At 38.2% G+C, this 13,558-nt stretch overlaps 1 protein-coding gene across 2 annotated transcripts in view; it reads right to left on the reverse strand.

The window, feature by feature from the left end:
* Nucleotides 1–13,558, reverse strand: part of DAAM2 (dishevelled associated activator of morphogenesis 2) — a 204,899-nt gene that overhangs the window by 74,217 nt on the left and 117,124 nt on the right. For both annotated transcript variants that reach the window (XM_059467440.1, XM_059467439.1), the window contains one exon: nucleotides 3,223–3,297. In XM_059467440.1, coding sequence (XP_059323423.1) covers nucleotides 3,223–3,297 — 75 coding nt within the window. The remainder of the gene's footprint in view (nucleotides 1–3,222; nucleotides 3,298–13,558) is intronic.

The following is a 13,558-nucleotide window of genomic DNA, read 5'->3' on the forward strand; positions in this document are numbered from 1 at the left end:
CAAATAAATGTTTTCTGAGTCAAGGAAAAGGTCCTGGTTACAGCTGTATTTATTAATCTTGACCCATCTCACAATCTCGACCGAGTGACCTCTCCAGAAAAGCTGAATTTTCAACTACTGCTCACCTGAAAGTCTCTCCGTGAAAATGCATCCACAGCCAAGATCATAAAAGCAACACAGTGCTGTAAGAATTTTTCCTCCCCAGGGAATTGCGAGCTGTGTTTATTTGTGCTACCAAGTAGTGTCATGGGGCAAGGAGAGCAGGCGGAACACAGGGACATTTCTTTACATGTTATAATAACAGGGCAGCTGCTCTATTTTTAAGAAAAGAAACTTCTGTGTTTTGATGAATCAGCAGATGACAATGACATTGATAATGGAAAGAGTCTTCTATTGTGGGCATGCACCCTGTCCCCCTCCCCCAGTATCATTTATAGCACACAGAGATCAGGGGACTAGACAAATTTGGAGGCTTCGCTTTCTAAATTAAACATGATTAGCAGCTGTCCCTTTGTCTTAATGACTGGTCCAGAAGACAGTGTACCAACGTTCTACTGCCTTCCAGTCAGACTACCTGGAGTCTGGGACAATGCCTCCACGTGCTGTGAATCACACACTAGTAAAGAGACACAGTTTTAGACATTTGCTCTTGTGAGAATCTGGCTTAAAATGTGTAAAAATCTGAGAAGTCATAGCAACAGAAACAATTATGGGAAGAAAACCGTACATAAAATACACGTTTTTTTGAACTGGATCAGGAATCTGTGACTTAAAGTGCTTCCTAACATAGTGGTCTAAGGTTACAAGTAGGGAACGTCAAACATGTCAGGAATCACCACATTGCTCTCAAACGTAATCTGTGAAGGGCAGACACAGCAGGGCTTCTGAGAAAGGGATCCTTGAGCACAGGAGCCCTGGCCCACTGAAGTCCACAGAAAGATACCTAATGATATCGGCATGAAAAAGGTGCCATTTCCACTCATTCAGTGAGTAGGAGGAACATACTTGCCAAGCTAGTATATATTTTAAAAAGACTTCATAATTTAAAAAAAAGGACATAAAAAATGATGTGCAAGACAAATATGAAAAGATTCTAATGTGACAAATCCACAGGAGATGCAAAGATAAAATTTCCTTAAAAGCAGGATTTAAGGCATTTTAAACTAACACTTCTGTGATTATTACTACCACTTCAACTCCAATACTTCTTGCAATACTTCCAATTGAAATATTGCAATACCTGATAGTGCCCAAGAGACACAAACTGAAATACACTAGATATTGTCGGGAAGCAACATGAAACATGTTTTTCTTTCACAGTTTCAAAGTCAACTCCACTTGGAAGCAGTTTAAAAAAAATTTTAAAACCCCACTAAATTTAGAACTGAAATTATACGGTACCCAAAAATAACTGTTTGAAAGTTAGAAATCTCAGAGGTCTAAATAATAATGAACAGAACATGTCTTTTAAAGTGTGTTGGAGCCGGTTCTTAGCTGGATTACTCCAGTTTTCCGCTGATACAATTTCAGCAAAATCGAGTCAACTTGGTTTCACCTGCTGAAAAATGAAGGAACCAAATGGCAAATCAGAAGCAGGGGTTTTAACCCCAGTGTGTCTTCTCAACACCTCAAGCATAAGAGTGAATCACGAGTCTTGAAGCCAAATAAAAGGTTATCAATCATTCAGGCATTGGCATCCAGGCATGCAAACAACATTACCAGGGCTGGTGTTTATTGGTGCTCTTAAAACACGTTTAAAATTAGAAACATAGGCCAAAATATAGTCTCATTCCATGGAGCTGTTCCAGATTTGTAACAGTGGTGTATACATATTCACTCCAAGTTTACATCAAGATCATTTAAAGACTAACCAAAAAGTCACTGAAATCAATGGAAAAACTTCAGTAGATTCAAGAGGCCTTGGATCAAATCCTACCAGAAGTATTTGGCTCAGTAACACTGCAAGGTTTCATACTCATTTTTTTCCCCCTTAATGGCCCTAGTAGAGTAAATTTGTTCAGTCAGGAAATCAAAGCAGAGTGTCATGCCAGTCACTAAAGCTCAATGTCTTTTCTAAAAATAAGTCCATATTCTTTCTATTCCCTTACTCTGCCCCATGAAAATATAGCACAAAGGAAGGTGATAGTTTTGTTTATTCATGACTCTAAGTAGAAAGCAGCTTTTCCTCTATCCTCTTAAGTGAGTTATTGTAGCTTGCAAATCTTAGGTTGTTTTACTTGGCAAGACATTTTACCATGAGAAATACATCATTACTGCATATTTAGCATCCATTAAGACATTAGTTTTATGAAATTATTTCATAGCTCATAACAATACAAAAGGCAAAGAGAAGTCTTTATTAATCTAAAATAAAAGCATAAGTAAGCAAGCAAGGTGTACTACCTAAGATGCTAGGAACAGAACTCTTATCGACATTTTTGCACAACCATCAACTACAGCCAAGTAGACACTGCACAGGAGTAATTGGAGGAAAAAAACTGACTACAAATTCAATAAAAAAATCAAATTTAAAAATGTAAAATCTATCAAATCAAAGGAGATCAGTGAACACTATATGCAGATGCTCTGTTTCTGCTGGTGACCAGCTTAACTGGATGTTTCAGAGGAAGAGACACAGTATACAACTATTGAACAGGGACAATTAAAAAGGTTTTACTCAAATACCTTCTTGGCTTGTATCTTACATCTAAGGTGTTACAGCCTTGTGCTCTTTTAATTATGTGCTCTTATATTACTCGATATTATCTTAAATAAACAACTACCTTTTCTTTAATTCTTCTACTAAACTAAGAACCCAAGTGTTATTTTGCAGATTGGTTACAAATCAACTTGAAACCATACAACAAAATAAAACTTCACCTAGTTTTTAAATAGTTGCTTTTTGCTGATTCATCAAATATTCTCTTCAGTTTTCATTTCAGACCTGAAATGTTCAGTTTTCATTTTAGACCATAATTTGGTTGTTTTCAGTTCTCAGTATTGTAGAAATAATAAAAGGAAATATTTATAGTGCTTTCTAATATAGTGCTTTCTAATGCTAGAGCAGGGCTCTTTCTTAATCCTCACACTCTTCTTTTGGAAGCCCTATTTTAAACCAGTTATGCCTTTGGGCTAACATTCTTTTCCTTCAAGGACTTCCTCCTAAAGAAACACATCCCTGTGGTAGGAAATCTTCCCTGTTTAGCAGGAGAGGTAACTTACTGCTGCCATGGAATTGATGCGGTCAATGTAGTAGTCGGGCCAGCTGGTAGCAAGCTTATTAGGATCTTCTTGTTCCTGAAACAGAAAGTTAGGCAAGGTTACACAAGACAACTTTACAGGATGAAAGCCACTCAAGAACCACCTGGGATTCTTCATTGCTCTGCTCTTTATTGTGTTATCTCCCCTGTATTCTTGTACAATGCACATGGATGTGTGGCATTTATTACAAACATTTCTGAAAGTGTAAAGTCAGCACTGTCACCATGGTATGCCAGATAAAAAGAATCCCTTTCAGCTCAGATTACTGAACACAGAATAACAAAGTTTGATGGAGATACAGTTATCTTTGGCATCTAAGCAGCAAACCTCAGTCCCTTAAACATATTGTGTTTCCAAGTAGAAGGACAGCCCATTTACAGATAGCAGGTTTACATTTCGTATCTTTATTCTGACAGATCTTATAAATTATTTGGTCTCCCTACTGCTATAGTGATGGTGGAATTCACCAGCAAAGGGGTTTAACAACTGCTATAGGGAAAAAAAAAAATAGGAACCTGAAAAGAAGATAAAGACTGCATCATTTTGATGTAATAAATCAAAAGAGGTTCAGCCTGGACATTCCGAAGCACTGCTTTACCAAGAGGTTGTTCAGACACTGGAAAAGGCACCCTAGAGAGGTGGCTGATGTCCCAGGACTGTTGATTATTTAAGAAGCATTTGGACAATGTCCTTAACAACTTGCTTTAATTTGATCAGTCCTGAATTAGTCAGGCAGTTGTAGCAGGTGACTTGTCAGTCCCTCCAACTGAAATATTCTCTTCAATCCTGTCCTAATCCTACCATACCATGTAAAGCCAAGCAACATCTCAGAACATCCAAAGGAGCACAAAAGCATCCCCTCAGTTACAGCAGGAGAAGTATTAATCCTTATCTCCTTACCTCCCAGGTAATCCACTTGAAATCATCTTCAGTAGGCTAATCTCAATGAACCTTCTAAAAGAAGACCTACACTGACTCAGGAACCAATTATTTTTGTTCCTTGACTGCTCAAAGGAAATGAGATTTCCTTCTAATGAATATATTTATTTCTACATAGGTGTAAATCACTGTTAACATGAGGATTGCTTTCCAAGAACCTCATGGCCCATTATAAACCAAGAGTAACTAATACTAACACTCCTAGCATATGGTAAGAGATTGAACCACTCGACTCATCCTAAGGATGACCAAAGGTGTATGAAGACTGTGGATCTTGCCAATCTTTTTTGTGTATGCAAGCTTACTCACACTAGACAAGCTACCCTGGAAGATATACACAACAAAATTAAAAGTGTAGGCCTATCAGAGTACCTCAGCTATTCCACCATTATTTGGTTTAGAGATGAGAAATAGCTCTAACACAGTTTTTGAGCCACATTCAGAAAACACCTTGGAACCTGAGAATTTCCTGCCAGGGTACATACCAACACACAACAACAATTCTGCACAACTCAAAATCTTCTTATTTTGAATTAAAAACAAAGTCATGACCAAGATTTGGATCTTCTCCTCTCTTCCTTCCACTGGATTTTCAACATGTAAACCGAAGGAGCATCTCCATTCATGACACTGACAAAACAGCTTTGTCCTCATCTAGAGGAGGACTGCAGTGCAGACACATGTCAGGTCAGTGTCAGGTCACATAGCCCAGGTCATAAGACTTTATTAATCCCTTGCATCCAACTGAACAGCTAAGAAGAGCAGAAGAATTAAACAAAGCATCACGCAGATGAATATTACTGTACCAAAAGTATGAAAGGCTGGCAAGGCAATAAAGAGATACCAACTATATCAACAAATGCTATGCACACACCATGTACCACCTCATGATAATAGATGGTGCAATTAATAACAAGGTGATGTTTCTCACATTAATTGAGAAGTTCTGCTGATTTTCTCTATTTCCCTTTCCTGGCCACAATAAGCAGGAATCAGACAGACCCATATCTGTGTTAAATGTCTGTGTCTGGAGCATTACAGAAATATGCAACTCCCTACCAACAGCCAGTTAGAATGACCACACCTCATGTTTTTGGTAGACTGCCTTTTGCTGCCCTTTTCTGTGCAAAATAATATCTAGTGGCAGCCACAACCCTGACAACAGTTTCACACTTGGCAGACCTTAACCTCGCCGGCAAAAAATCAATATATGACCTTGACAATGGAAAAGTAAATTAAAACATACAATGGATAAATACAGCATTATTTTTATATGATAATCTAATCATCCTCAAAGAGAACAACAGGAATAGGGAGATTATCTAGAAGTGTGAAGTCAGGTCAATCTGCAGGGAACCCGACTGAGCCACCCATCTGACATGCAGCAAGTGCTCATGTGACCTTCTGAAATGTCTCTCTGCAGAAAATTATAAAAGTCCTAATGACAACTATAATAGTTTGCAGAGTACACCTGACAAGAACACTGTCAGAACAGTAAATACATATGTATTATCTATATTTCTCCTGCCTCCATTCTGAATTCCAAATAAAGAAACAAACACACATAAATTAAGGAATGCCTGAACTCATCCTTTATATTCCAAAATAAGCTACAATATTTTTTCTCCTTAAGATTCTTTAGGAGAAAAAAGAAGTATAAATGCTTGAATGCTACAACTAACATTTCTAGATGTCTTTGTTAAAGGCGCAGACTGAAAAGCATCAGGATAGATACACTAGAAAAAAAAATCAGGATTCTGAACAATTTCCTACCTGAACCCAAACCACTAGAAATCTCACAATCAGAACCAATGACAAGAAGATTCTGATACCCTAAATTATATTTGTATATATGATTAGCTTGACAATGAGGCAAGGTCTTGGATATATCCTGCTTTTGACCATTCTCCATTCATTACAAATTAGTCTGAACACTTAGTCTAAGTCTTATTTTTGGAATTAAACCTGGGAAAAAATTTGTTTCAGTAGAACACAATGTGTAATGTTTTTTCCTGAATTAAAGCCCAGACAGAAGATGTGCATTGCTGAGGTTAAAAAATTTTAACAGATACTCCACTAAACAATCTTCACTTTCTGAAGTTGTTTTGGTCTGGAAGCATATTAAGCAAAAGAGTCCATTCAGTCTCAGCAGTCTTGCACACTCCCTGCTCACACCAGAATTTTATGGTTGTCAATGTGTGGTTTACTTTGCTAGAATAAATGATAATGTGGATAAAACCTGGCATTCTATTTCAATATGAAGTCCCAGAAAGCTATTTATACTTGAGTCTGTAGATTTTTTTTCCCACCCCATGAAGTCATTAGACTTATTTACAGAAATTTCCTGAGTGACATTTTTAACAGAGAGTCATGTTCACACCTGTAACATCAGAGCAATTGGGAAAAAAACCCAAAACAAACATTTAACTGCCTAAATTATGTGAGTTCTGTCCATGCTAAAAGTTGGTAAACCATGCTTTCTATCAAGAAGGGGAAGATGAATTGAAAATAAAAAACAATTAAATCTGTGGTGTGGGGTGCAAAAACAGGGTGCTGGGTTGCTCTTTTGTTGGCTTTTTTTTTTTTTTTTGCCTTTTTTTTTAATATATTCAGAGAAAACCACAAGGCAACTTGAAGATAATGGCAGAACCTTTCCCTTCCTCCAAGAGCACAGAGAAGGGCAAAAAAGCCAACCAACAGAAAAAAAAAAAAAAAAAAAAAAAAAAAAAAGGAGCTTTAATATATAAAGCTGCATAGGTATCAAAAGCTGGAAACAATAACCCATCTGTATAAGGAAAAACATTAACTGAAGGAATCTATTAAAGCAAAGCCTTCTTTTAGCTCCTTGAATAGTGTAAATATTACATTAAAAAACAGGCGTCAGCTTGTGCACTTTATAAGGGGCCATATCATTCTTCACTGAAGTAACAACCATGTAACTGCTGTGAAAACAGGATCTTGATACTATACAAGCCTGCAATATAGCCAAGGCATTATATAGGCTTTGACACTAATTTGGACAGGCTCCATGACTTGGTGGAAAGTGGAACTTATGACTTCATCCCAACTAGGACTTAATGGAGTTCTGCAAATATTTGGACCATCTGAACCAATCAAAAATGAAAGAAAATAAAGCAAAGTGTGCCCAGCTCAGCTGATCCCAAAAGCCTTTTCTGCAAATCCTGGGAGACCTGATCCATTGGGTAAGCTGTTCTCTGAGACCAGACACTTCTACAGGAGGCCTTGTCAGTGGGACAAGCATTTGCCATCCAAAGACTGCCATAACATATTCAAGGAAGCATTGTAGACCACCGCCTTTGTTGCAAAACTTCCTAAAAAGAAGTATCTAACACTAGTGTTACAAAGATCATGCATAAATGCATCACTGAGCGGATCATGAAAATGAAAGACATTGTTTATATGGTGTCTTTCAAGATGACTTCAGTCTTTAAAGAAGCAGCACAGGGAAAGCCTGTACAGTAACTGCCTGCATTGAAGCTCTTTTAGGGCAAGTACTGGGTTTCAGTTTCCAGTGATGACACATTGCTATTTAACTCTGCACCAATCCAGCTCCATAAATATTGAGCAGCTCTCCAGAGCATGTCCTGAAATTTTGAGCATCTCAAGGCATTACTAAATACATCCACAGAATTAGCAGCTTTGGAAGGCTTCTTTCCTACAGAAGGAGACAGAGAGGTATATATCCTGACATGACAATTAAAACTCATTGTCAGAGTTAGGAACACACTGACACGCTCTGACACTAAACCCAGTACTCCTTTATTTCTACCATCATTTCTACCTGAGTAGATATGTGCTCATCAAGTCCTAACAGGCAAACTATAACATAAAACTTCCTCCTTGAACAGATGCATCAAGAAACGCATCCTCTGTTACAGATGTCACAGCACAAGCATGGGTACTCTGGGTATGACATCTATTCATTAGCAACATGACTTCCTTCTCAATCCTGTCTCTTCTGTAGGGCAGACAGCTGACCTCTCTGTTTTGCACTGCTTAGAACAGGATGGGAATAAGCCACATGCCTGATGCTAGAAAATGTGGGTTTAAAACCTTTCTTGGACAGGAAGCCATGACACTGTTCACTGAGCTCCCTTCTTTATCAATAAAAACAATGTGCAACACAGATGAAGAATATAAAATGAGGCCACTGTGATATAAATTCCTGTGTCCAAGCTTGTTCACTGCATCATGTCCAGATACTGCATGCTCAAGTTTATATCCGGGTCAGAAAGAAGTGCATTTCCTTGCAAAAGCCACAGTAAGGTTAGTGTGGTTCCTCCTCTCAACATCTTTCCATTACATTACAGAGCTGAAAGATGAGTTACTTTACCTGGTTTGAAAGGTCAGCACCATCACATACAGCTCAGAAAATATTAATAATGGAGTTCAAGTCATTAAAAGAAACTTAGAAAATTTTGGAAAAACTAAAATTTATTATTTTTCACAGCACTGTAGCTGTTTGGTTCTTTTTCTCATATTTCCCATTGAAAAACAATGGTAATTGGAACCTTGATTACAAATTAGTGCTTTTCTGGGGGGGCATTTGGATTTTTTTTAACTGACAGTTGACTGAAATTTTAACACGACTTACATCAATTAAGATGAAAGCTTTGCTGGATAAAGATTCTCATTTTGTTGCTGAAGCCCTCTCACACTCTTCACAATAACAGCTTAGCTGCTAAAATGTTCATCTGAGACATGTGGGATTCAGACTCATGTCCATGTTCTGTTTCAAAGTGAAGGGTGTGACCCTCATTTTGCACATGAATATTTTGGCCCTAAAAGCAAGGTGGGGTTTTTGTTTGCTTCAAGGGTAGAAGATGGTTAATACTGGTTCTTCATTTCCCACAAGTGCAACTCTTTTCCCTTCCGTGATGTAAAGACTCAGCTCACCACAACATCTACTATTAGTGCTGAATCAGTCTTGCATCACTTTGCACTGCACACTGACAAAGGTCCTTCAAGAAATTAACATATTGGGTTTTTCAGTGTCTCTATCAGTGAGATTGGCAGAAATAGGAAACACGGGATGCAGACAATTACACAGTACCCAGTTACACAGAAAATCTGAATTACAGCCAAGAATCAATCCACATAAGTTGTACTGCACTCTCATTCAAATCACTGTTCTCCCTTTTTTCATGTCTGACCTACTGACTTTCCTTCACTTTAAGAAGTTCAGCTTTCAAAGAAACATTTACTTTTTTATTAACACACTGTCCAATCTATTGGTTATGTGGCAGTTCAGAGCAGCCAAAGTATCACAAATAAAAAGTGCTTTCATTAAAAGACACAAAATGTGTTTGATCTGCTGTGGGACAAAATGCTAATTCAGAAGTGGAGCTGAAATGCATGTAAGCTTTTCAGACAGTTTATGCCTCCAAAAAGCCAACCATGTCCCAAGAGATGCTAATTTTGAAACAGCACAGATCATAGGACTGAGCCATTCACTAGACAGATGTGGTCACTGCTCCATTTCTCAGACTTCATGACTAGCATTTACACAAATAGTCTCAGAGTTTTGGGAAGGAAGCTATACCCAAGCCTTTTAAGCACAATTTACCAGATTGAGAAAAACAAACATTACTTCTCTCCCTGGAACTAAGCTATTGATGTGCAGATAATAACACTTCTGCCACAAAAGCAGTCTACTGTGTAACTTATTACAAGAGAATATTCATTAATGACCAGTTGGAGGATGCAACTGAGGAGTTCTAATTGCCTCTCACAAAGGTCAGATATATCCATACATGCTTACAGTTCACTGTATTATGACACAGAGGTATTTTCTTTAACTGATCATAGGATGTTTTTTTTCTTTTTTTTGCTTCACTTAGCCTGAGCTGTGCCCTGTTGCCAGTAACTTGACAAACCTAATTACGACTTCTGATGCTGCTTATTAACAATTCTTTCAAAGAAATAATCAAAGGTTTCATATTATTATTTAAATTGCAAAATACCTAATACTGTCACATTGTGGAACTCACTGTCAAAACATAAAGTATAAAAGTAAAAAAGGGATACAGCTATGAACAATGAGGATTCCCGCTTACAAAGCATCTCCTAATACTGAAAGAAGCTTCAGTTCTGCAGAAGTTCACCAGCCTTTAGAAATTAAAATGGATTATTAGTAAATTTTGAAAAATGGTTGGCTCTACCAGGGCTGTAAACTTTCCAGTCAAGTTAAATATATAATTTTTTTGAACTAATTATGCCATCTCTCACTTTTTTTTTTCTTCCTGAGCACTCAAAGATACAGAATCTCCTGAAGTTTTACCTTATATATGACACATGATTGTAATTTCCAACCTCCTCTAAAACTCAAAGGCACTTCAAATCAATTATTGATAACAGTCTAAGGGTGATGAAGGCCATACTTTTATTTCTTGTCCTCTAGAAAACAGAGGACATCCATTGCATATACACACAGGGAGAGTTTCTCACAGAAAATAGACTAGAATGGTAAAACTGGCAGGCAGAAAAGTGGTCAGTGCATTGCTTTGAGCCAAAGATAAGAATTAGTGTTGTTTGAAACCTCAGAATTCTCAACCACTGATTTTAATTTACATTTTAATGTAGTGTTTAAACCAAGATTAAGCTTACAATAAGCTTATCTGGCATAAGACTAACAATAGATTATTGATGGAGAGAGTCCTTTTTAATGAACTTTATATTTTAGTAGGACTGTATAGCATACATCCAGTTTTAAGAACCCCTCTTCTCTTCGCTCTTCTTTTGGTGTTTTATCATTCTCCTCAATACAGATGGATGTAAACTTGCTGCCAGCACTGATTGCAGCAGCCTCTTCTTATCACTTACAGATCATACAAGCCTGCTTGTCCCTCTTCAAACATATTCAGCCCTGCTATAGGATGGGAATCCCACTATCACCAGGCATTATTTTAGGGGTATTGTGTGTGAAGTGACCAGGGAGATAACCTCGCCCCTACATTTACAGAAATACCTAATTGTACAGCTGAGGTTACTGAATTCTTCAGTGATCTCTGCCCTCAGGACAAAGCTTTCTTGCCAAATTGAAGTGCAATTATTGAAATATTGAAATGTAATATTAAATATTGTTTCACTGCTGAATGCTTAGCCTCTGCCATGGAAGTTGTTCTCTTGTTGAGTAAGTTCTCCTGACTCTGTTGCTGCATAAAGATCCTTCTGTAATATTACCTGAAGTCCATGTCAAATACCTTTTACGTGCTCTACTTTTCACACGTGTGATATTTTGTTGTTGACAAGTGTATAATCTAAACCATGAGTTGCCAAATAAGGGGATCCATGAATTCCCTGCACTTTCAATGAACATATACCCAGGAGCCTACCTTTCCTCAGCCCATCCATTCCTATTGGATGTGAAGGAAAATGTCCACTAGGGAGGATCCTACCAGCCAGAAGATTGACGCATGACCATTCTGCCCAGAGGGTGTTGAGAAGACAACAAAACGTTTCTCATGGACATGGCCTGCTCAGGGGGTGTGTGGCTGTGGATTTAGGCTGCACTCCTGAAGCACAGCTCTGTTCCCACAAACCCGCAGCAACCTTGAGGTCACATCCTGCAGTATTGTGTGCCATCTGTGGCAGGTGAAGCCAAGCAGCAGTAGCAGGACATATTCTGTTGCTTTGTTAGCAACCCAACTCTGCATTGTCCCTTCTACTGTTTACTCTGTGTTTATACAGGTACTGTGTGTACATTTCCATTAACCCCGTTCAGGTTACGGTCAACATTCCATGGACACACAAAGGGACTTTTCCTTACCCAACCAGATTACCTTGTGTCCTTTCTAACAGCACTGTTTTAAAATGCATTCCTACCACATTAGAATGTTGTCACTTGGACTGCCTCCTTCACTTCCTTTCCTCCTCCTCCTGGCACTCTTTAGGCTATGTAAAAAGCCACAGAAAAGGCCAGACTGTAACTGAGCCTCCCAGTTTATCTTTTTGTCCTATTGTTTATCTCCAACAAGCAATGACTTCAAATCTTTTGTAAATAAAATGAAGTCACCTACGATTCATGGCAAACAGCTGGCATGTTGTTGGATGATGGGAATGAAATGTCACTTACTGTGCTCAGAGACACAGAACTACCCAGGACACACCTACACACAGCCAGCAGAGACATTTAGGACAAGTCCTTCTGGAAGCACACAAGAGAATTTTTTAATGCCAAGTTCTAAAAGGTTTCTCTTCACTGTTCATAACATGTCCACTGTGTGTTTTTCCAGTGACACTGCTTGCTTTAGTTCACTTCTGCTCGGGGCCCTTTTTTAAGAATGATGACAGTAAGATGGCTAGGGCAGCCAATGTATTTTTAATTTTTCTCCATCATTTAGCCCTTCACTTTTGAAAAAAAAAGTTAGGAGTTGTTGGACAGGTGAACAAAGGAGATAAATACAGTCTGAGGGGCCCACAGCTCTTTAGCTGCTAGCCCAGTATTTGATATATCACTCGGGGGCTTTATCTCCATCCTTTCAAAAAAATCAGGTAAAACTGTTTCTACCAGCTTTCATTTCTCTCACTTAGTACATCTGCAAAGTGTTTGGGGTACCAAGTACCTTTCAACATGACTGAATTATCATGGAAGACAGTGTAACTTTCACCTCAATTAAGACACATCGATGAAACTCTCACATCTGCAATGAAAACTAAATAACTCTCCAGAAAGTAGAAGGCAATTCCTTTCTTTCTCTTCATGCCTGTCACTATATTCTCACAACAACTCTTTCCTGTGTCCATTTCTAAACTTCTCACTAAAAAGACAGGAATTCAGCAACTCTTCCTGCTCAGTATTCACTAGCTTTTTTAAGGCTCATGAACACTCAGTGAAGTTCAGAGTGATCTCTGCCAAATTTGCTTCTCAAACACCACATTACAATGTATTACAAAAACCACATAACAATGTGTTATTTACACATTCTTTGCTCTTGCATATCCACCAAAGCAATAATCTGAATGGTGAGAACAGCGCTGTACAGAGTATATGTTATTATCATTATCATTATTGCTATTATTACATGCCATTAGCAGGATGGGCTCATACTTGGATTGTGAAGAATCAGAACTTGTGCAAGAGGACAGACAAGGACAGAACATAATCCAGTGGTATCAGCATTTACATGTACTTCCCATGCAGCAGAACTGGACGGCTCGCCATTATTTTTGTTCTTAAGTACATCAAATTACACCATGTTAGCAGGATGACAGCTGGATAAATGTTTCTCTTTCTTTTCCTTTTTTTTTTCATGCTAGGGTCAAATCTGCTTCCACTGAGTCCTCCCAAAACTCCCACAGAAGGTGAGGCAAATGCAAAACACAGCATTAGGCATGA

The sequence above is a fragment of the Ammospiza nelsoni genome, chromosome 3 (genome assembly GCF_027579445.1).
Source record: "Ammospiza nelsoni isolate bAmmNel1 chromosome 3, bAmmNel1.pri, whole genome shotgun sequence".
NCBI lineage: Eukaryota > Metazoa > Chordata > Aves > Passeriformes > Passerellidae > Ammospiza > Ammospiza nelsoni.